General features: G+C 46.3%; 1 protein-coding gene across 1 annotated transcript in view; it reads left to right on the forward strand.

The window, feature by feature from the left end:
- Nucleotides 1-25703, forward strand: part of trpc1 (transient receptor potential cation channel, subfamily C, member 1) — a 47298-nt gene that overhangs the window by 8303 nt on the left and 13292 nt on the right. The window contains 2 exon segments of the mRNA NM_001185053.1: nt 4604-4799; nt 10171-10507. Of these exon segments, the coding sequence (NP_001171982.1) occupies nt 4604-4799; nt 10171-10507 (533 nt within the window).

A 25703-nucleotide genomic window follows, 5' to 3' on the forward strand; every position in this document is an offset into this window, starting at 1 on the left:
CACACACACAAACATCAGGTGAGTTCAGGTACGCCACGCACACACACAAACATCAGGTGAGTACAGGTACGCCACACACACACACAAACATCAGGTGAGTTCAGGTACGCCACACACACACACACAAACATCAGGTGAGTTCAGGTACGCCACAGACACACACACACAAACATCAGGTGAGTTCAGGTACGCCACACACACACACACAAACATCAGGTGAGTTCAGGTACGCCACACACACACACAAACATCAGGTGAGTTCAGGTACGCCACACACACACACAAACATCAGGTGAGTTCAGGTACGCCACACACACACACACACACACACAGACACACACAAACATCAGGTGAGTTCAGGTACGCCACACACACACACAAACATCAGGTGAGTTCAGGTACGCCACACACACACACAAACATCAGGTGAGTTCAGGTACGCCACACACACAAACATCAGGTGAGTTCAGGTATGCCACACACACACACACAGACACACACAAACATCAGGTGAGTTCAGGTACGTCACACACACACACACAGACACACACAAACATCAGGTGAGTTCTAGCAGGACACTCAAAGGCAGGGATCATCAACTTAAAATAATATATATATATATATATATATATATATATATCCGATTAAGATATTATATATTAAATATTATATATATATATATATATATATATATATATATATATCTTAATCGGATGGTCGGGGGCCGCAAGAAGCCAAAACAGATAATATTAGATTTCAAACCTTCCTCACATTTGTATACAAACACATGCAAGTCTCTCTATTATGCGTGAGAATACATTGGAACAGATTTCCTGGTGTTTTTTACAGTCTTTTATGTCCAACAATGAAGATTGGGGGGTTGACAGTTAGGGAACCCTGCTCAATGGCTTCCTTCCATCAGGGGTGTAAAGTGCTTAAGTAAAAATACTTTAAAGTAAGTACTAATTAAGTAGTTTGGATGGTATCTGTACTCTACTATTTATATTTTTGACATCATTGACTTTGTAAATGATGTTGGAGTGTGTCCCTGGCTACCAGTAAATAAAAAATAAATATGTGCCGTCTGGTTTGCTTAAGATAAGGAATTTGAAATGATTTATTTACTTTTGATACTTCAGTATATTTAAAACCAAACACCTTTAGACTTTTACTGAAGTAGTATATTACTGGGTGAGTATGATAATTGTGTACTTTTTCCACCACTGCCTTCTATAGCCTTCTATAAGGGCTTGCTGTGTTTCTGTCCTATGACTGGTTTATGGCTGCACAGCTACTAGTTTCTCAATTAATTGAAGCTAAAAGACTGACCGGTGTTACTGATTGGACTATCCTGGCTAAATAAATTCAATGGAATGATTTTACTTAAAGCTGGAATACGTAAAGGGGGAAACAGCGCCACAGTTCACACGAGCACCTGTGTTATTGTTTTTGTTTTGTTAATGGAACGGAGGAGAGGAGCATCCAGTATTGTGCTAAAAAAAAAGTCACACCTGCAATGACGTCAGAGGGAAAAAAACTGTATTTGTTGTTTGCAGTAACTTCTTTGTTTTTGTAATATCCCAAACAGACATAGGAGATGCGCAGCTACGGATTTCAGCTTTAAGCCGTTTTACTCATTCTGTGTGTCTTTTCTTCCTCTTCATCATCGTCAAATAAAATATATTTCTTACATCAGCTGATATATCAAACTGCTGTACAGAAACCCTGCCTTAAACCCAAACATCAAGCAATGCAGGTGTAGAAGCATGGTGGCTAGGAAAAACCTAGAGAGAGGAACCAGGCTATGAGGGGTGGCCAGTCCTCTTCTGGCTGTGCCGGGTGGAGATTATAACAGAACATGGCTAAGATGTTCAAATGTTCATAAATGACCAGCATGGTCAAATAATAATAATCACAGTAGTTGTCGAGGGTGCAGCAAGTCAGCACCTCAGGAGTAAATGTCAGTTGGCTTTTCATAGCCGATCATTAAGAGTATCTCTACCACTCCTGCTGTCTCTAGAGAGTTGAAAACAGCAGGTCGGGGACAAGTAGGACGTCCGGTGAACAGGTTAGGATTCCATAGCCGCGTGCAGAACAGTTGAAACTGGAGCAGCAGCACGGCCAGGTGGACTGGGGACAGCAAGGAGTCATCATGCCAGGTAGTCCTGAGGCATGGTCCTAGGGCTCAGGTCCCCCGAGAGAAAGAGAGAAAGAGAGAATTAGAGAGATCATACTTAAATTCACACAGGACACCGGATAAGACAGGAGAAATACTCCAGATATAACAGACTGACCCTAGACCCCCGACACATAAATTACTGCAGCGTGAATACTGGAGGCTGAGACAAGAGGGGTCGGGAGACACTGTGGCCCCGTCCGACGATACCCCCAGACAGGGCCATACAGGCAGGATATAACCCCACCCACTTTGCCAAGCATAGCCCCCACACCACTTGAGGGATATCTTCAACCACCAACTTAACATCCTGAGACAAGGCCTAGTATAGCCCACAAAGATCTACGCCACGGCACAACCCAAGGGGGGGGCGCCAACCCAGACAGGAAGATCACGTCAGTGACTCAACCCACTCAAGTGACGCACCCCTCCTAGGGATGGCATGGAAGAACACCAGTAAGCCAGTGACTCAGCCGCTGTAATAGGGTTAGAGGCAGACAATCCCTGTGGAGAGAGGGGAACCGGCCAGGCAGAGACAGCAAGGGCGGTTCATTGCTCCAGTGCCTTTCCGTTCACCTTCACACTCCTGGGCCAGACACTCAATCATAGGACCTACTGAAGAGATGAGTCTTCAATAAAGACATCAAAGTTGAGACAGAGTCTGCGTCTCTCACATGGGTAGGCAGACCATTCCAGAGAAATAGAGCTCTATAGGAGAAAGCCCTGCCTCCAGCTGTTTGCTTAGAAATTCTAGAGACTGTTAAGAGGCTTGCATCTTGTGACCGTAGCGTACGTGTAGGTATGTACGGCAGGACCAAATCGGAAAGATAGGTAGGAGCAAGCCCATGTAATGCTTTGTAGGTTAGCAGTAAAACCTTGAAATCAGCCCTTGCCTTAACAGGAAGCCAGTGTAGCGAGGCTAGCACTGGAGTAATATGATCAAATCTTTTGTTTCTAGTCAAGATTCTAGCAGCCGTGTTTGATTCTAGCAGCTAACTGGAGTTTATTTAGTGCTTTATCCGGGTAGCCGAAAAGTCGAGCATTGCAGTAGTCTAACCTAGAAGTAACAAAAGCATGGATTCATTTCTCTGCATCATTTTGGACAGAAAGGTTTTTGCAACGTTACGTAGATGAAAAAAAGCTGTCCTTGAAACAGTCTTGATATGTTCGTCAAAAGAGAGATCAGGGTCAAGAGTAACTCCGAGGTCCTTCACAGTTTTATTTGAGACGACTGTACAACCATCAAGATTAATTGTCAAATTCAACAGAAGATCTCTTTGTTTCTTGGGACCTAGAACAAGCATCTCTGTTTTGTCCGAGTTTAAAAGTAGAATATTTGCAGCCATCTACTTCCTTATGTCTGAAACACAGGCTTCCAGCGAGAGCAATTTTGGGGCTTCACCATGTTTCATGTACAGCTGTGTGTCATCTGCATAGCAGTGAAAGTTAACATTATGTTTCCGAATGACAAAATATAAAATATATAGTGAAAACAATAGTGGTCCTAAAACGGAACCTTGAGGAACACTGAAATGTACAGCTGATTTATCAGAGGATAAACCATCCACAGAGACAAACTGTTATCTTTCCAACAGATAAGATCTAAACCAGGCCAGAACTTGTCCATGTAGACCAATTTAGGTTTCCATTCTCTCCAAAAGAATGTGGTAATCGATGGTATCAAAAGCAGCACTAAGGTCTAGGAGCATGAGGACAGATGCAGAGCCTCGGTCTGACGCCATTTAAAAGTCATTTACCACCTTCACAAGTGCAGTCTCAGTGCTATGATGGGGTCTAAAACCAGACTGAAGCGTTTTGTATTGTTTGTCTTCAGGAAGGCAGTGAGTTGTTACGCAACAGCTTTTTCAATTTTTTTTTAGAGGAATGGGAGATTCGAAATAGACCGATAGTTTTTTATATTTTCTGGGTCAAGGTTTGTCTTTATTACTGCCACCTTTAGTGAGTTTGGTACACATCCGGTGGATAGAGAGCCGTTTATTATGTTCAACATAGGAGGGCCAAGCACAGGAAGCAGCTCTTTCAGTAGTTTAGTTGGAACTACTGAAAGAGCTGCCAAGTCTTCCTCCTCTTCTCTAATCTCCTCCTCCCTTTTCCTTCCCACTCCCCATCCCCTCCTCCCTCTCCTCACCTCTCCTCCTCCTCTTCCTTCTCTCCTCTTCCCGCTTTCCTCTTTCCCCTCTCCTCTTGCCCTTCTCCTCTCCTCTTCCCCCTCTCCTCTCCCCTCTCCCCTCTTCCACCTCTGCTCTCCTCTTCCCCCTCTTCTCCCTCTCCTCTTCCCCCTCTCCTCTCCTCTTCCCCCTCTCCCTCTCCCCTCCTCTTCTCCCTCTGCTCTCCTCTGCTCTCCTCTTCCCCCTCTTCTCCCTCTCCTCTTCTCACTTTCCTCTCCTCTCCTCTTCATGGTTCCAGGAATGACTATGAGGAGCTGGCTAAGCAGTGTAAGATGTTTGCTAAGGATCTCCTGGCCCAGGCACGTAACTCCAGAGAACTGGAGGTGATCCTCAACCACATGGCCAATGAAGACACAGTGGACAAGAGAGGCCTGATGGAGGAACGCATGAACCTCAGCCGACTCAAACTAGCTATCAAGTACAACCAGAAAGAGGTGAGACTCAAAATCACTGGCCATCAAGTACCAGTATGTTCCAGTAATTTATCTAAAGTTTTCCAGAAATCCTTCCTTGGAGGATTCCCAGACATGGGAATTTTGCAACCCTAGGTATTTTGTATTTTATTAGGATCCCCATGAACTGTTGCAAAAGCAGCAGCTATTCTTCCTGGGGTCCATACAAAACATGAAACATAGCCTACATATCAATACATACACACAAACTATCTAGGTCAAATAGGGGAGAGGCGTTGTGCCGTGAGGTGTATGTTTTTCATATGTTTTTTGAAACCAGGTTTGCTGTTTATTTGAGAAATATAAGATGGAACGGAGTTAATGGCTCTATATAATACTGTACGCTTTCTTGAATTTGTTCTGGATTTAGGTACTGTGAAAAGACCCCTAGTGGCATGTCTGGTGGGGTAAGTGTGTGTGTCAGAGCTGTGTGTAAATTGACTATGCAAAAATGTGGGATTTTCAACACATTGATGTTCCTTATAAAAAGAAGTGATGCAGTCATTCTCTCCTCAACTCTAAGCCAAGAGAGACTGGCATTCATAGTATTGATATCAGCCCTCTTTTTAAAAAGAAGAGCAAGACGTGCCGCTCTGTTCTGGGCCAGCTGCAGATTAACTAGGTCTTTCCTTGCAGCACTGGACCACACGACTTGACAATAATCAAGATTAGACATTACTAGAGACGGCAGATCTTGCTTTTTGGAGTGAGGTGTCAAAAAGCAGAGCATCTCTTTATTACGGGCAAACCTCTCCCCATCTTTACAACCATTGAATCTATATGTTTTGACCATGACAGTTTACAATCTAAGGTAACGCCAAGTAATTTATTCTCCTCAGCTTGTTCAACAGCCACATCATTCATTGCCAGATATAGCTGAGGTCTAGAACTTAGGGAAAGATTTGTACTAAATACAATGCTCTTAGTTGTAGAGATGTTCAGGACCAGTTTATTACTGGCCACACATTCCAAAACAGACTGCAACTCTTTCTTAAGGGTTTCAATGACTTCATTAGCTGTGGTTGTTGATGTATACACATGCTTTACATGGATAGACATGCTTTGTTTAATGCCAGTGGCAGGTCATTGGTAAAAATAGAAAAGAGTAGAGGATGTAGAGAGCTGCCCTGCGGTACACCACACTTTACATGTTTGACATTAGGGAAGCTTCCATTAAAGAAAACTCTTTGAGTTCTATTAAATAGATAGCTCTGAATCCACGATATGGCACATATATTTTTTCAAGAACAAGTTATGGTCAATAATATCAAAGGCTGCACTGAAATCTAACAGTATAGCTCCCAAAATCTTCTTATTACCAATTTCATTACACCAATCATCAGTCATTTGTGTCAGTGCAGTACATGTTGAGTGCCCTTCTCTATAAGCATGCTGAAAGTCTGTGGTTTGTTTTGTTGACAGAGAAATAGCAAACACAATTTTTTCCAACAGTGTTAAGAGCTGGCACCAAGCTTATTGGTCTGCTGTTAGAACCAGCAAAGGCCGATTTCCCACTTTTGGGTAGTGGAATTACTTTGGCTTCCCTCCAGGCCTGAGGACAAAGACTTTCCTCTAGGCTCAGATTAAAAATATGACAGATAGGAGTGGCTATAGAGTCAGCTACCATCCTCAGTAGCTTTCCATTAAGTTGTTAATGCCAGGAGGCTTGTCATTATTGATCGATTACAATAATTTTTCCAACTCTGCCACACTAACTTTACAAAATTCAAATTTACAATGCTTTTCTTTCATTATTAGTTTTTTATGCATGAGTACGATGGCTCACTGTTCGTTGTTGGCATTTCCTGTATTGTGATCACTACATGCAATGGGTACGGATACAGCTTTAGAACAAAGTTCTACAGTATTAGTAAAAATGTGATCGACGTGGCTGAGTGGTGCAGTGGTCTAAGGCACTGCATCGTAGTTGCTAGCTGTGCCGCTAGTGATCCTGGTTCGAGTCCAGACTCTGTCACAGCCGGCCGCGACCGGGAGACCCATGGGGCGGTGCACAATTGGCCCAGCGTTGTGTGGGTTAGTGGAGGGTTTGGCCGGCAGGGATGTTCTTGTTCCATTGCGCTTTAGCGACTCCTGTGGTGGGCCGGGTGCAATGCACGCTGACACGTTCGCCAAGTGTACACAGTGGTGCGGCTGGCTTCCGGGTTAAACGGGCATTGTGTCAAGAAGCAGTGTGGCTTGGTTGGGTCGTGTTTAGGAGGATGCATGGCTCTCGACCTTATCCTCTCCCAAGTTCGTACGGGAGTTGCAGAAATGAGACAAGACTGCAACTACCAATTGGTTACCACAAAATTTGTGAGAAAAAGGGAAAAAAAATTAAATAAATGTGATCGATATATTACAGTGGGGCAAAAAAGTATTTAGTCAGCCACCAATTGTGCAAGTTCTCCCACTTAAAAAGATGAGAGAGGCCTGGAATTTTCATCATAGGTACACTTCAACTATGACAGACAAAATGAGATTTTTTTTCTCCAGAAAATAACATTGTAGAATTTTTAATGAATTTATTTGCAAATTATGGTGGAAAATAAGTATTTGGTCAATAACAAAAGTTTATCTCAATACTGTTATATACCCTTTGTTGGCAATGACAGAGGTCAAACGTTTTCACAAGGTTTTTACACACTGTTGCTGGTATTTTGGCCCATTCCTCCATGCAGATCTCCTCTAGAGCAGTGATGTTTTGGGGCTGTTGCTGGGCAACATGGACTTTCAACTCCCTCCAAAGATTTTTTATGGGGTTGAGATCTGGAGACTGGCTAGGCCACTCCAGGACCTTGAAATGCTTCTTACGAAGCCACTCTTTTTTTGCCCGGGCGGTGTGTTTGGGATCATTGTCATGCTGAAAGACCCAGCCACGTTTCATCTTCAATGCCCTTGCTGATGGAAGGAGGTTTTCACTCAAAATCTCACGATACATGGCCCCATTCATTCTTTCCTTTACACAGAGCAGTCGTCCTGGTCCCTTTGCAGAAAAACAGCCCCAAAGCATGATGTTTCCACCCCCATGCTTCACAGTAGGTATGGTGTTCTTTGGATGCAACTCAGCATTCTTTGTCCTCCAAACACGACGAGTTGAGTTTTTACCAAAAAGTTATATTTTGGTTTCATCTGACCATATGACATTCTCCCAATCTTCTTCTGGATCATCCAAATGCTCTCTAGCAAACTTCAGACGGGCCTGGACATGTACTGACTTAAGCAGGGGGACACGTCTGGCACTGCAGGATTTGAGTCCCTGGCGGTGTAGTGTGTTACTGATGGTAGGCTTTGTTACTTTGGTCCCAGCTCTCTGCAGGTCATTCACTAGGTCCCCCCGTGTGGTTCTGGGATTTTTGCTCACCGTTCTTGTGATCATTTTGACCCCACGGGGTGAGATCTTGCGTGGAGCCCCAGATCGAGGGAGATTATCAGTGGTCTTGTATGTCTTCCATTTTCTAATAATTGCTCCCACAGTTGATTTCTTCAAACCAAGCTGCTTACCTATTGCAGATTCAGTCTTCCTGGCCTGGTGCAGGTCTACAATTTTGTTTCTGGTGTCCTTTGACAGCTCTTTGGTCTTGGCCATAGTGGAGTTTGGAGTGTGACTGTTTGAGGTTGTGGACAGGTGTCTTTTATACTGATAACAAGTTCAAACAGGTGCCATAAATACAGGTAACGAGTGGTGGACAGAGGAGCCTCTTAAAGAAGAAGTTACAGGTCTGTGAGAGCCAGAAATCTTACTTGTTTGTAGGTGACCAAATACTTATTTTCCACCATAATTTGCAAATAAATTCATAAAAAATCCTACAATGTGATTTTCTGGATTTTTAAAATCTTTTCTCATTTTGTCGGTCATAGTTGAAGTGTACCTATGATGAAAATTACAGGCCTCTCTCATCTTTTTAAGTGGGAGAACTTGCACAATTGGTGGCTGACTAAATACTTTTTTGCCCCACTGTATGTAGATGATCTTGTTCCTGTAGTGTTTGTGAACACCATGGTAGGTTGATTAATAACCTGAACCAGATTACAGGCACTGGTTACAGTGAGAAGCTTCCACTTGTGCGGACAGCTTGATGAAAACCAGTCAATATTCAGGTTCCGAAGAAAGTAGACCTGTCTTTTTACATCACTTACACGATCAAGCATTTCACACATATTATTTAGATACTGACCGTTAGCACTTAGTGGCCTATAGAAACCCCCCTAAAGAAAGAGTTCTAGATGTGCCAAGTGAACCTGCAACCACAACGCTTCAATAACACTTGACTTAAGAGGCTCAAAGTGTCAATCAAATAGAAGCAGAAAAAGGTGAGGGAGGGAGGGACCACTCCCTCAAATGTATTAGCATACTGCTCTAGGCTAAACAAATAAAAAATGATGAATAGGTGGAAATGGTTGACAGTTGAAAGCATTTAATGGATTTATAGCAGGCATCATTTATATTTCTATATATACAGAACATACATCATGTGAATTGTTTGGACTCTTTTATTGTAGCCTACACAGACAATAGCAGACTGCTAGGTAAAGAGGGTGATTCTAGTGAATTATGAATGACTATTCATCAAACATAAAACGTGAAGTCCACAACATCTGTTTTTCCTGTAGTTGTCTGGTGGAAATATGACCCTGATTTAGCTATGGTCTCTCCAGGCTACATCCAACCGAGGACCGGACCAGCTCAAACCAGAGCAGAGACAGAGAGGCAGAGACAGACTGTTATGAGGGTGGATGTTTGAAGCTGTTCTTTTATTTATAACTGTGCTTGCTCAGCCTGGCAGGTTGTGTTTGGATTATATTTTATATCACAGTGAGGCTCGAGCATGCTGCTACCATTCTGTCTCACATTGAGAAATTATGCTAATAAGAGCTCCTCTGGTACCAGAACCTGGACGAGAGAGAGGAAGAGGGATAGAGAAAGAAAGAGAGAGAGAGAGGGAGAGAGAGAACTTGTGCAGCAGAGCCCTAAACACTTTCTCTTCATAGCCTTGACTGAATCTGTGTTTGATAAACATGCCTCCTATTTCTGTTTTGTGTCAGTGGTGGTATGTGATCACAGAGGATAACATTAGTACAGTTTGTTATGACTGGGAACAAACCATAAAGAGGGGATCAGGCACAGTTTTCCACAGAAAACAAATCCAAGGCAAGACGTGATAAACAAGCACACTGTTGACAATGTGCATGTACTGTATTCTGGAATGAATTACCATTCTGAATAACCCTTTACTTCTTCTCTCTTTGTTTCCCTGTTGACTCCTACATGTCCATCCACATCATTGTTCTGTGGCGCCTCCCACTGTTCCTGCATGGCACCACCTCCTCCCCACCCCCTCCCTACCCCCTCCAGTTTGTGGCCCAGTCCAACTGCCAGCAGTTCCTCAACACCGTCTGGTTCGGCGAGACGGCCAGCTACCGGCGTAAACACACGTGTCTGAAGATGTCCACGGTACTGAGCGTGGCGGTGCTGTGGCCGCTGCTCTCCCTGTGCTACCTAGTGGTGCCGCGCTCCCGCGTGGGCCATATCATCCACACGCCCTTCGTCAAGTTCATCATACACAGTGCCTCCTACTTCACCTTCCTCTTGCTCATCAACCTGTACTCTCTGGTGTACAACGAGGGCAAGAAGAACACCATGGGCCCTGCCCTGGAGATGATCGACTACCTGCTCATACTCTGGATCATAGGTGAGACGTCCTTCCATCTCCTCTCCCCTCCTCTCTTCTCCTGCCCTCTCCCCTTCTTCCCTCTCATCTCCCCTCCTCTAGTGTCCTCTCCCCTTCCCCTTCCCTCCCCTCCGCTCCTGTCTCCTCCTCTCCTCTCATGTCCTCTCCTGTCCTGTCCTCTCCCCTCCTCGCCTTCCTTCTCCACTCCCCTCCTCCCCTCTCCTCCCCTCCGCTCCTCTCCTCTCCCCTCTTCTCCTGTACACTCCCCTCCTATCCTGTCCTATACTCTTCTACCCTGTCCTCTCCCCTTCTCTTCTGGCCTGGCCTGTCCCCTCCCCTCCCTCCCTCCTGTCCCCTCCTCTCCTCTCCTGTCCTGTCCTCTGACCTCCTATCCTGTCCAGTCCTCACCTGTCCTCTCACCTCCTGTCCTGTCCTCTGACCTCCTATCCTGTCCAGTCTCCACCTGTCCTCTCACCTCCTCTCCTGTCCTGTCCTCTGACCTCCTATCCTGTCCAGTCCTCACCTGTCCTCTCACCTCCTCTCCTGTCCTGTCCTCTGACCTATCCTGTCCAGTCCTCACCTGTCCTCTCACCTCCTCTCCTCTCCTGTCCTCTGACCTCCTATCCTGTCCCCTCCTCTCCTCTCCTGTCCTCTGACCTCCTATCCTGTCCAGTCCGCACCTGTCCTCTCACCTCCTATCCAGTCCAGTCCACACCTGTCCCCTCCCCTCCTCTCCTCTCCTGTCCTCTGACCTCCTATCCTGGCCAGTCCCCACCTGTCCTCTCACCTCCTATCCTGTCCAGTCCTCACCTGTCCTCTCCTCTCCTATCCTGTCCTCTCCTATCCTGTCCAGTCCTCACCTGTCCTCTCCGCTCCTGTCCAGTCTTACCTGTCCTCTCCCTGGATCATCATTTTAAATATACAGTGGGGTCTGAAATTATTGACACCCTTGATAAAGATGAGCAATAATAACTGTATAAAATAAATAATACAAGGTAAGGGTCATAATTATTGACACTCAAAGATTCTTATAAATAAAGTGGTCACATTTTTTGCATTTGGTCCTATATTCCTAGCGCGCAATGACTACATCAAGCTTGTGACTGCATTTTTCAGTTCATTTTGGTTGTGATTCAGATGATTTTGTGAGCAATAGAAATTAATGGTAAATAATGTATTATGTCATTCTGGAGTCACTTTTATTGTAAATAAGAATATAATATGTTTCTAAAGACATCTACATGAATGTGGATGCTACCATGATTACAGATCATCCTGAATGAATCGTCAATAATGATGAGAGGGTCAAAGATCAAATCCCCAAGACTTGCTTACCTCTCACCATTACCAATAACAGGGGAGGTTAGCATTTATGGGGGATTATGATCTTTGACCCTCTGTAACTTTCTGTGTCATTATGACTGTCGCGCCCTGACCATAGAGAGCCTTTTTATTCTCTATTTTGGTTAGGTCGGGGTGTGACTAGAGTGGGTGATCTAATGCATGTTGGTCCGAGTATATTTTCAACGACGATCGTGACAGAAGATCCCACCACACCAGGACCAAGCAGCGTGCCCAGGAGGAGATGGCATCCTGGACTTGGGAGGAGATCGAGGAGAGAATATCCTGGACTTGGGAGGAAGTCCCAAGTAAGAAGCAAGATATGAAAGCCTGCCGTGGAAACAGACGGCAGGAGAGAAGGGAGGACAGCGACGACGCCGGGGTTCGCGGCCAGGTAGAAAGCCCAAAAGACAGCCCAAACAATTTTTTTTTAGGGCAGGCACACGGGGTGGTCGCCGGAGCCGAGGAAGGAGCCAGAGACCGTCAGGGAGTCGAAGGAGGAACTCAATGAAAGATTCTGAAGAGAGGTGGTGGCGATGAGACTGCTGCAGAGCGGGCGTGCTGAGGAGCGTGACACCAGTCCAGTGTCATCTGCACCATGCATCTCGCCTCCAGTGGGCCTCCCCTGTCCGGTACGTCCTGTGTCTCCTCCACGCACTCGCCCTGAAGTGTGTGTCACCGTTCCGGCACCATCTGTACCAGCTCTACGCACCAGGTCTCCAGTGCACCTCCACAACCCAGTAAGTCCTGTGCTAGCTCCACGCACTCACCGGGCGGAGTGTGTCATCGTTCCGGCACCATCTGTGCCAGCTCTACGCACCAGGTCTCCAGTGCGCCTCCACAGCCCAGTAAGTCCTGTGCTAGCTCCCCGCACTCACCGTGCGGAGTGTGTCATCGTTCCGGCACTATCTGTGCCAGCTCTACGCACCAGGTCTCCAGTGCGCCTCCACAGACCAGTACGTCCTGTGCCTCCTCCTCGCACTCTCCCTGAAGTGCGTGTCCCCAGTCCGGTACGTCCTGTGCCTGCTCCTCGCACTCTCCCTCAAGTGCGCCTTCCCAGTCAGGTATGTCCTGTGCCTGCTCCCCGCACTCGCCCTGAAGTGCGTGTAACCAGTCCTGTGCCAACTGTGCCGGCCCCACGCATCAGGCCTCCAGTGCGCCTCCCAGTCCAGAGCTTCAGGCGAAGTTTCACGGTCCGGAACCTCCTGCGACGGTCCACGGTCCGGAACCTCCTGCGACGGTCCACGGTCCGAAACCTCCTACGACGGTCCACGGTCCAGAACCTCCAGCTCCAGGGCAGGAGCTTTCCTCTGCGCCAATGCCCAGTCCGAGCACGGCGTCCAGTCCAGCTCCATGGCAGGAGCCCTTCTCTGCGCCGATGCCCAGTCCAGGCACGGCGTGCAGTCCCGCTCCATGGCAGGAGCCTTCCTCTGTGCCGATGTCCAGTCCAGGCACGGCGTCCAGTCCCGCTCCAAGGCCGGAGCCTTCCTCTGTGCTGATGTCCAGTCCAGGCACGGCGTCCAGTCCCGCTCCAAGGCCGGAGCCTTCCTCTACGCCGATGTCCAGTCCAGGCATGGCGTCCAGTCCCGCTCCATGGTAGGAGCCTTCCTCTGCGCCGGTGCCCAGTCCAGGCGGTCAACTCAGCTCCATGGCCAGAGCCTTCTTCGGCGCCGGTGCCCAGTCCGGGTGCGGCGTGCAACCCAGCCCCATGGCCGGGGCCCTCCTCTGCTCCAATGCCCAGTCCTCGCCTTCCTTCCACGGCGTTCTACCTGGCTCCATGGCCAGACTCGTGGTCTGGGCGAGGGCAAAGTCCCGCACCAGAGCCACCACGGATGCTGGCGAATCGACGAGCGGAGTGGGTACTTCGCCCCGCACCGGAGCCGCCACCAACGCTAGACGCCCACCCAGACCCTCCCCTGTAGAGTCAGAGAAAGGTACCTTTCGGGGGGGGGGGGGTACTGTCACGCCCTGACCATAGAGAGCCTTTTTATTCTCTATTTCGGTTAGATCGCGGTGTGACTAGGGAGGGTGATCTAGTGTATTTATGTCACGCCCTGACCATAGAGAGCCTTTTTATTCTCTATTTCGGTTAGATCGCGGTGTGACTAGGGAGGGTGATCTAGTGTATTTATTTCTATGTTGGCCTGGTATGGTTCCAAATCAGATGCAGCTGTTTATTGTTGTCTCTGATTGGGGATCATATTTAGGCAGCCATTTCCCCACTGTGTTTTGTGGGATCTTGTTTCTGTGTAGCTGCCTGTGAGCACTGCATGAACTTCACTGGTCGTGTATTCTTCATTGTTTTTTGTTCAGTTCTCTTAAAATGAAAAGATGTCGAACTGATTTCACGCTGCTCTTTGCGATGAGTATGATTACAACGACGATCGTGACAATGACTCAGTAATGTCACAATACATTATTTAACATTCATTAGTATTGGCCACAAAATTATCTGAAACACAACCAAAACTAACTGAAAATGCATCCAACAAGCTTGACATAGTCATTGCATTCTAAGAATATGGGACCAAATACTAAACTCTTGGCTACTTTTTTTATACAAATCTTTAGGGGTGTCAATAATTTTGACCCTGTCCTCTCCGCTCCTGTCCAGTCTTACCTGTCCTCTCCCTGGATCATCATTTTAAATATACAGTGGGGTCTGAAATTATTGACACCCTTGATAAAGATGAGCAATAATAACTGTATAAAATAAATAATACAAGGTAAGGGTCATAATTATTGACACTCAAAGATTCTTATAAATAAAGTGGTCACATTTTTTGCATTTGGTCCTATATTCCTAGCGCGCAATGACTACATCAAGCTTGTGACTGCATTTTTCAGTTCATTTTGGTTGTGATTCAGATGATTTTGTGAGCAATAGAAATTAATGGTAAATAATGTATTATGTCATTCTGGAGTCACTTTTATTGTAAATAAGAATATAATATGTTTCTAAAGACATCTACATGAATGTGGATGCTACCATGATTACAGATCATCCTGAATGAATCGTCAATAATGATGAGAGGGTCAAAGATCAAATCCCCAAGACTTGCTTACCTCTCACCATTACCAATAACAGGGGAGGTTAGCATTTATGGGGGATTATGATCTTTGACCCTCTGTAACTTTCTGTGTCATTATGACTGTCGCGCCCTGACCATAGAGAGCCTTTTTATTCTCTATTTTGGTTAGGTCGGGGTGTGACTAGAGTGGGTGATCTAATGCATGTTGGTCCGAGTATATTTTCAACGACGATCGTGACAGAAGATCCCACCACACCAGGACCAAGCAGCGTGCCCAGGAGGAGATGGCATCCTGGACTTGGGAGGAGATCGAGGAGAGAATATCCTGGACTTGGGAGGAAGTCCCAAGTAAGAAGCAAGATATGAAAGCCTGCCGTGGAAACAGACGGCAGGAGAGAAGGGAGGACAGCGACGACGCCGGGGTTCGCGGCCAGGTAGAAAGCCCAAAAGACAGCCCAAACAATTTTTTTTTAGGGCAGGCACACGGGGTGGTCGCCGGAGCCGAGGAAGGAGCCAGAGACCGTCAGGGAGTCGAAGGAGGAACTCAATGAAAGATTCTGAAGAGAGGTGGTGGCGATGAGACTGCTGCAGAGCGGGCGTGCTGAGGAGCGTGACACCAGTCCAGTGTCATCTGCACCATGCATCTCGCCTCCAGTGGGCCTCCCCTGTCCGGTACGTCCTGTGTCTCCTCCACGCACTCGCCCTGAAGTGTGTGTCACCGTTCCGGCACCATCTGTACCAGCTCTACGCACCAGGTCTCCAGTGCACCTCCACAACCCAGTAAGTCCTGTGCTAGCTCCACGCACTCACCGGGCGGAGTGTGTCATCGTTCCGGCACCATCTGTGCCAGCTCTACGCACCAGGTCTCCAGTGCGCCTCCACAGCCCAGTAAGTCCTGTGCTAGCTCCCCGCACTCACCGTGCGGAGTGTGTCATCGTTCCGGCACTATCTGTGCCAGCTCTACGCACCAGGTCTCCAGTGCGCCTCCACAGCCCAGTAAGTCCTGTGCTAGCTCCCCGCACTCACCGTGCGGAGTGTGTCATCGTTCCGGCACTATCTGTGCCAGCTCTACGCACCAGGTCTCCAGTGCGCCTCCACAGACCAGTACGTCCTGTGCCTCCTCCTCGCACTCTCCCTGAAGTGCGTGTCCCCAGTCCGGTACGTCCTGTGCCTGCTCCTCGCACTCTCCCTCAAGTGCGCCTTCCCAGTCAGGTATGTCCTGTGCCTGCTCCCCGCACTCGCCCTGAGGTGCGTGTAACCAGTCCTGTGCCAACTGTGCCGGCCCCACGCATCAGGCCTCCAGTGCGCCTCCCAGTCCAGAGCTTCAGGCGAAGTTTCACGGTCCGGAACCTCCTGCGACGGTCCACGGTCCGGAACCTCCTGCGACGGTCCACGGTCCGAAACCTCCTACGACGGTCCACGGTCCAGAACCTCCAGCTCCAGGGCAGGAGCTTTCCTCTGCGCCAATGCCCAGTCCGAGCACGGCGTCCAGTCCAGCTCCATGGCAGGAGCCCTTCTCTGCGCCGATGCCCAGTCCAGGCACGGCGTGCAGTCCCGCTCCATGGCAGGAGCCTTCCTCTGTGCCGATGTCCAGTCCAGGCACGGCGTCCAGTCCCGCTCCAAGGCCGGAGCCTTCCTCTGTGCTGATGTCCAGTCCAGGCACGGCGTCCAGTCCCGCTCCAAGGCCGGAGCCTTCCTCTACGCCGATGTCCAGTCCAGGCATGGCGTCCAGTCCCGCTCCATGGTAGGAGCCTTCCTCTGCGCCGGTGCCCAGTCCAGGCGGTCAACTCAGCTCCATGGCCAGAGCCTTCTTCGGCGCCGGTGCCCAGTCCGGGTGCAGCGTGCAACCCAGCCCCATGGCCGGGGCCCTCCTCTGCTCCAATGCCCAGTCCTCGCCTTCCTTCCACGGCGTTCTACCTGGCTCCATGGCCAGACTCGTGGTCTGGGCGAGGGCAAAGTCCCGCACCAGAGCCACCACGGATGCTGGCGAATCGACGAGCGGAGTGGGTACTTCGCCCCGCACCGGAGCCGCCACCAACGCTAGACGCCCACCCAGACCCTCCCCTGTAGAGTCAGAGAAAGGTACCTTTCGGGGGGGGGGGGGGGGGGGGGGGGGGTACTGTCACGCCCTGACCATAGAGAGCCTTTTTATTCTCTATTTCGGTTAGATCGCGGTGTGACTAGGGAGGGTGATCTAGTGTATTTATGTCACGCCCTGACCATAGAGAGCCTTTTTATTCTCTATTTTGGTTAGATCGCGGTGTGACTAGGGAGGGTGATCTAGTGTATTTATTTCTATGTTGGCCTGGTATGGTTCCAAATCAGATGCAGCTGTTTATTGTTGTCTCTGATTGGGGATCATATTTAGGCAGCCATTTCCCCACTGTGTTTTGTGGGATCTTGTTTCTGTGTAGCTGCCTGTGAGCACTGCATGAACTTCACTGGTCGTGTATTCTTCATTGTTTTTTGTTCAGTTCTCTTAAAATGAAAAGATGTCGAACTGATTTCACGCTGCTCTTTGCGATGAGTATGATTACAACGACGATCGTGACAATGACTCAGTAATGTCACAATACATTATTTAACATTCATTAGTATTGGCCACAAAATTATCTGAAACACAACCAAAACTAACTGAAAATGCATCCAACAAGCTTGACATAGTCATTGCATTCTAAGAATATGGGACCAAATACTAAACTCTTGGCTACTTTTTTTATACAAATCTTTAGGGGTGTCAATAATTTTGACCCTTACCTTTTTGAGAAGAAAAGTATTACTTGTTAAATAAAATCTCTCTCTCTGAGCAATTGTATTAGTCTAAAATAAAATGTCACATTTTTTGGAGCTTAAAATAAAGGTCAGTGTTTGAATGATTTATTTTATACAGTCATTATTGCTCAACTGTATGAAGGGTGTCAATAACTTTGGACCCCATTCTACGTATATTTTTTGGGTGTATTTTCATCTTATTGTGACAGACATAGATGAGGGGCAACGTGTATGTGGTGCGGGCGACAGTGTTACCTGCTAGCCTCAGGCACAGGTAAGAGATCATTTACAGTGCCATCAGAAAGTACTCACACACCTTTTCCATATTTTGTTACATTTGTTACAGTCTGAATTTCAGATGGATTCAATTGAGATTGTTCTCTCGCTGGCCTACACACAATACCCCATAATGTCAAAGTGGAATTATATTTTTCAGCGTTTTAAAAAATGTATAAAAAACTGATATCTTAAGTGCTTTTGTTATGGCAAGCCTAAATAAGTTCAGTAGTTAAAATCAGATTAACAAGTCACATAATAAGTTGCATGGACTCACCCTGTGTATAATAATAAATAAAGGTAAAAAAAAATGTTTTACTTTTTTTTTATTGTGTTTAACATGATTTTTCAATGTCTAACTCATCTCTGTACACCACACAAACCATTGGCTGTAAGGTCCCACAGTTGAGTAGTGAATTTCAAACACAGATTCAACCACAAAGACTCAGTTGCTGGAGAGGAAGGAAACCGCTCAGAAATTTCACCATGAGGCCAATGGTGACTTTAAAACAGTTACAGAGTTTAATGGCTGTGATGCAAGAAAACGGAGGATGGATCAACAACATTGTAGATACTCCACAATACCAAACTAATTGACAGAGTGAAAAGAAAAAAGCCTGTACAGAAAAAAAATATTCCAAAACTTGCGTCCTGTTTTGGCACTAAAGTAATACTGCAATAATGTGGCAAAGCAATTCACTTTTGTCCTGAATACAAAGTGTTATGTTTTGCGGCAAATCCAACATAAAACATCCCTGAGTACCACTCTTCAAGCATGGTGGGGGCTGCATCATGTTATGGATATGCTTGTAATCATTAAGGACTGGGGAGTTTTTCAGGATAAAAAAGAAACTGAATGGAACTAAGCACAGGCAAAATCCTAGAGGAAAACCTGGTTCAGTCTGCTTTCCACCAGACACTGGGAGATGAATTCACCTTTCAGCAGGACAATAACCTAAAACACAAGGCCAAATCTACACTGGAGTTGCTTACCAAGAAGACAGTGAATGTTCCTGAGTGGCTTAAATCTGCTTGAAAAATGGCATGACTTGAAAATGGTTGTCTAGCAATGATCAACAACCAATATGACAGAGTTTGAATAACGTTTTGAAGAATAATGAGCAAATATTATACAATCCAGGTGTGCAAAGCTCTTAGAGACTTACCCAGAAAGACTCAAAGCTGTAATTCTTGCCAACTGTGATTCTAACATGTAGAGACTCAGGAGTGTGAATACTTATGTAAATTAGATATTTCTGGATTTAATTTTCAATACATTTGCAAACATTTCTAAAAATGTTTTCACTTTGTCAATATGGTGTATTATGTGTAGATGGGTGAGAAGAAATATACATTTTGAATTCAGGCTTTAACACAACAAAAGGTGAAGTAAGTGAAGGGATATGAATACTTTCTGAAGGCACTGTATGTAACAGCATAAAAATACAGTTGATGTATGGCATTGGCTCAATTCCAGAAAAAAAAAACTAAAGGTCAGTCCTCATTGGTGGAGTTCAGCAAGCAGGACTTCCTGACTTCTCATTGGGCTAAAACCAGACTAGTGTATAACTTCCTGTATCATTTCCTGCCCTCCTTCTGTGATGATAGAGTTTAGGGTCACGCTGTCTTTGGTTAGTCCACAACAGATGCTCTGCAGAAGAGAATTTAATCAAATTAAATAGTAGAGAATAGCAACGCAATGCATTGATTAGCATAGACGAGACAAGACCAGACCAGATTAGAATATGTAGCTGTGCAGTTAGTAACTCAAGACGCAGCATGTCCTCTCTATACCACCCTTTCTGTGCTCTGGTACTGTAACAATCTGTACCAGTCTGCTATCATGATAATGGCGCGTGCGGGAATGGCTGGCATTTTAACCAACTTTTCTATTTTGTGTGTTTTTCTGCATTGTTTGTAACGTATTTTGTACGTAATGTTGCTACTACCGTCTCTTATGACCGAAAATAGTTTCTAGACATCAGAACAGCGATTATGCACCTCCAACTGGACAAAATGTTTTTCTTTAATGAGCGACGCAAAGAATGTCCTGCTTCTCCAAGACCAGGTCCATATCCTCGTCATTCGTGTGAAGAAAATACGGAAATACTGGGGGCAGAGATCAGGGTCCTTTGTGAGAATTTGTTGGTGAGTGGGTAACCCACCTCTACCATCTGTTCTATTGGCCAACGTGAAATCACTGGAGAATAAACTTGATGATCCCCGTTCGAGACTATCCTACCAACGGGACATTAAAAACTGTAATATCTTTTTCACCGAGTCATGGCTGAATGACGACACAGATAATATACAGTAGGCTGGCTTCTCTGTGCATCAGCAGGACAGAGCAGCTACGTCTGGTAAGATGAGGGATGGTGGTGTGTGTCTATTTGTCAATAACAGCTGGGGTGCGATGTCTAATATTAAGAAAGTCTCGAGGTATTGCTCACCTGAGGTCGAATACCTCATGATAAGCTGTAGACCACACTATCTACCAAGAGATTTCATCTATATTTTTTTATTGCTGTCTACTTACACCACAAATAGATGCTGGCACTAAGAATACACTCAACGAGCTGTAAAAGGCCATAAACAAACAAGAAAATGCTCATCCAGAAACGGCGCTCCTAGTGGCCTGGGAATTTAATGCAGGCGAACTTAAATCCATTTTACCTAATTTCTACCAGCATGTCACATGTGCAACCAGAGGAAGAAAACTCTAGACCACCTTTACTCCACACACAGAGATGCATACAAAGCTCTCCCTCGCCCTCCATTTGGCAAATCTGACCATAATTATATCCTCCTGATTCCTGCTTACAAGAAAAAATAAAGCAGGAAGTACCTGCTAGCACAGACTGAAATATGTTCCAGGATTCATCCAATGGCATTGAAGAGTATACCACCTAGTCACCGGCTTCATCAATAAGTGCATCAACAACGTCGTCCCCACAGTGACCGTACTTACATATCCCAACCAGAAGCCACATGCAACTCCCTCAACGATCTAAAGGCTGGAACTTATAAGAAATCCCATTATGCCCTCAGACGAACCATCAAAGAGGTAAAGCGTTAATTCAGGACTAAGATTGAATCCTACTACACAGGCTCTGACACTCATCGGGTGTGGCAGGGCGTGCAAACTATTACATACTACAAAGGGAAACCCAGCTGGGAGCCTCCCAGTGGCGCGAGCCTAGCAGACGGGCTAAACGCCTTTTATGCTTGCTATGAGGCAATCAACACTCAAGCATGCATGAGAGCACCAACTGTTCCTGACGACTGTGTGATCACGATCTCCATAGCCGATGTGAGCAAGACCTTTAAACAGGTCAACATTCACAAGGCCGCAGGGCCAGATGGATTACCAGGACGTGTACTCAGAGCATGCGCGGACCAACTGGCAAGTGTCTTCACTGACATATTCACCCAGGTGGTAACACATCTGCAACGCTGATCCTCAACACGAGGTGCGTGCTTAGTCCCCTCCTGTACTACCTGTTCACCCACGACTGCGTGGCCAAGCACGACTCCAACACCATCATTAAGTTTTCTGACGACACAACTATGACAACGATGAGACATCCTATAGGAAGGAGGTCAGAGACCTGGCAGTGTGGTGCCAGGACAACAACCTCTCCCTCAACGTGAGCAAGACAAAGGAGCTGATCGTGAACTACAGGAAAAGGAGGGCCGAACACGCACCCATTCGGGGCTGTGGTGGAGCGGGTCGAGAGTTTCAAGCTCCTTGGTGTACACATCACCAACAAACTATCATGGTCCAAACCAAGTCAGCAGTGAAGAGGGCACGACAAAACCTCTTCCCCCTCAGGAGACTGAAAAGATTTGGCATGGGTCGCCAGATCCTCTCAAAGTTTTACAGCTGCGTCATCGAGAGCATCCATCACCGCCTGGTATGGCAACTGCTCGGTATCCAAGCGGTGTCAGAGGAAGGCCAAAAACATTGTAGAAGACTCCAGTCACCCAAGTCATAGACTGTTCTCTCTGCTATCGCATGGCAAGCGCTACCGGAGCGACACCTCTAGGTCCAAAAGGCTCCTTAACAGCTTCTATTCATGACTGCTGAACAATTAATCAAATGGCCACCCGGACTATTTACATCGTTTTTACACTGCTGCTACTCGCTGTTCAATATCTATGCATAGTCACTTTTCCCCTACCTTCATGTACAAATGACCTTGTCTAACCTGTACACCCGAACAATGACTCAGTACTGGTAACTCCTGTATTTAGCCTCGTTATTTTTACTTTATTGTGTTACTTTTAATTACATTTTTTACTTTTGTTTATTTATTACTTTTTCTTAACTCTATTTCTTGGACTTTGTTGTTGCTTAAAGTGCTTGTGAAAAAGCATTTCACGTTAAGGTCTACCCCTATTGTATTCGGCGAATGTGACAAATAAAATCTGATTTGATTTGATATTCAGACCACGCTGAATGATGGCTCTTTGGTCTCACACACACACACACACACACACACACACACACACACATACACACACACACACACACACACACACACACACACACACACACACACACACACACACACACACACACACACACACACACACACACACACACACACACAGATCAATGACACTAGAATTACTTATTGGTTTCTCAGGACAGCCACCTTTCCTGTCCTCTCTGCTCCTCCCCATCCCTTGCCCTCTCCTCTCATCTTCACTCTCTCCCCTCCCCTCCTTTTCCCTCCACTCCTCTCCTCTCTGCTCTGCTCCTCTCATCTAATCTCCTATTTTTTTCTCTCTCTCTCCTTTCTCCCCTGCCCAAAAAAACATTAACATGATCCTCCAATCAGTGTAATGGCCTGTGTTCCCACATTAGTCTCCTCTCTCTAGCATCCCTCTGCTCTCTGGAGAATCAGTCTGTTTCAATACCAGACACAGTAGAAAGAAAGAGAGAGAGAGCGAGGCAGAGGAGAAGAGAGAGAGAAAGAGGAGAGGAAAGGAGAGAGAGAAAGAGAGAGAGAGAGAGGGTAAAGAGAGACAGAGGGAGACAGAGAGTGAGAGGTAGAGAGGGATATAGTTGTTCTAGTATGTTCTGTAGTTGCTACGTGCTTGTTTCTTTTGATTCATTGCTCAAATTACTTTTCTAGACAGGAAATTAAATAAAGTACAGCACAGGTCCTATTGGCTCACGGATCATGTCAATAAACAGTGTCTTGTCTATTATCTAGTTAATTCTGTAGCTTGGCAGTGAGCGAACACTACACTACATGCCTTTCTGTCTGGAGAGGAAGCTTGTTAGAGGCTATAGGATAGAGGAGTTTGGATACAGGTTTTAGTGGTTTGACGAGACAGAAATAGCCCACTAGAGGGAGGAATACTCCTTAACTAATACAAAAAGACCAACACATCCATCCATGTACAGTTTGCTGATACCTTTTTCCATGTAATCAAATCAGTTATTGATCAAAATCATTATTAAGATCGAGATCAACCTAATGAAAATCATCAACAGTTTTGACTATTAAAATGGCCATGGCGTAGGTATATGTAAATAAAGTATTGGATTGCAGTTCAATAACAGATACTTGTTTCCTATTACTTATGTTTTTCTGCTATTCTGTATGGTTTCTGAAGACTCTTACTACTGTTGTTTCTTATTGCTGAAATTCTAAGGCGAATACTGGGTTTGTAGAATTTTTATTGGTCCTTTTAGTTCCAGATGTGTGTCTCCTTCCAGTGTCTAGGGAGCAGTTTTAGTATATGGCCTCCCTTCATTTCCATTGTTCTGTCTCTCCATCCCTCCCTCTCTCCATCCCTCTTTCTCTTTCCCACATTCTGTTAATCCCAGGAGCCAGATGCCTCACGTTAATGCCAAAATCAGATATGTCAACTGCCAAATGCGCCAATTGCCAAAGGAGTTTGTGAACTTGGGCAGAAAAAAGTTCACGTTGATCTACTGAGGCAAAAAGAGCACTGTCAGAGTTTAATTCAATAAGAGAAAAGCTGTGAGGGAGGGCCAGAAAAGTAGCCTAATGTTTGGGAAAGATTTGGTGAAGTGGTAAATGTGGATGATAGCAGTGCCGGTTATATTACAGTATATGTGATATAGTCACAAGGCGGGGACTTCAACTAGCACGTCAAGGGAACTGTACTGTTTAGATGAGTTAAATGGAATAGTAGTCTACCTCAAGTCAAATCAAATTTTATTTATCACATACGCATGGTTAGCAGATGTTTTTGCGAGTGTAGCGAAATGCTTGTGCTTCTACTTCCGACAATGCAGTAATATCTAACAAGTAATCTAACAAATTCACAACAACTATCTAATACACACAAATGTGAAGGGATGGAATAAGAATATGTACATAAAATATATGGATGAGCGATGGCCGTGTGACATAGGCAAGTGACCGGTGATTTGGGTCTATATGTTGGGAGCAGCCTCTTTATGTTAGTGATGGCTGTTTAACAGTCTGATGGCCTTGAGATAGAAGCTGTTTTTCAGTCTCTTGGTCCCAGCTTTGATGCACCTGTACTGACCTCGCGTTCTGGATGATAGTGGGGTGAATAGGCTGTGGCTCAGGTGGTTATTGTCCTTGATGATCCTTTTGGCCTTCCTGTGACATGAGGTGCTGTAGGTGTCCTGGAGGGCAGGTAGTTTGTACCTGATGATGTGTTTGGCAGGCCGCATTTCCCTCTGGATAGACTTGCGATTGAGGGCGGTGCAGTTGCCATACCAGGCGATGATACAGCCCAACAGGATGCTCTCGATTGTGAATCTGTAAAAGTTTGTGAGGGTTTTAGGTGACAAGGCAAATTTCTTCAGCCTCCTGAGTTTGAAGCGGCGCTGTTTCACCTTCTTCACCACGGTGTCTGTGTTGGTGGACCATTTCAGTTTGTCCGTGATATGTACACCAAGGAACTTAAAACTTTCCACGTTCACCACTACTGTCCCGTCGATGTGGATAGGGGGGTGCTCTCTCTGCTGTTTCCTGAAGTCCACAATCATCTCCTTTGTTTAGTGACGTTGAGTGAGAGGTTGTTTTCCTGACACCACACTCCGAGTGCCCTCACCTCCTCCCTGTAGGCTGTCTCGTCATTGTTGGTAATCAAGCCCACTACTGTTGTGTCGTCTGCAAACTTGATGATTGAATTGGAGGCGTGCATGGCCACACAGTCATGGGTGAACAGGGAGTATAGGAGGGGGCTGAGCACACACCCTTGTGGGCCCCAAGTGTTGAGGAACAGCGAAGTGGAGATGTTGTTTCCTACCTTCACCATCTGGGGGCTCCCGTCAGAAAGTCCAGGTCCCAATTGTGCAGGGCAGGTTGAGACCCAGTGCCTTAAGCTTAATGATGAGCTTGGAGGGTACTATGGTGTTGAATACTGAGCTGTAGTCAATGAACAGCAATCCTACATAGGTATTCCTCTTGTCCAGATGGGATAGGTCTGTGGACCTGTTGCGGCGGTATGCAAACTCAAGTTTGGTAGGTAAGGTGGAGGTGATATGATCCTTGACTAGTCTCTCAAAGTACTTCATGATGACAGAAGTGTGTGCTACTGGGCGATAGTCATTTAGTTCAGTTATCTTTGTCTTCTGTGGTACAGGAACAGTGGTAGCCATCTTGAAGCATGTGGGGACAGCAGACTGGGATAGGGAGCGATTGAATATGTCCGTAAACACACCAGTCAGCTAGCCTACGCATGCTCTGAGGATGCGGCTAGGGATGCCGTCTGGGCCAGCAGCCTAACATGTTTAAATGTCTTGCTCACGTTGGCCACGGAGAAGGAGAGGGGGGGGG

The sequence above is a fragment of the Oncorhynchus mykiss genome, chromosome 11 (genome assembly GCF_013265735.2).
Source record: "Oncorhynchus mykiss isolate Arlee chromosome 11, USDA_OmykA_1.1, whole genome shotgun sequence".
Classification (NCBI taxonomy): Eukaryota; Metazoa; Chordata; class Actinopteri; order Salmoniformes; family Salmonidae; genus Oncorhynchus; species Oncorhynchus mykiss.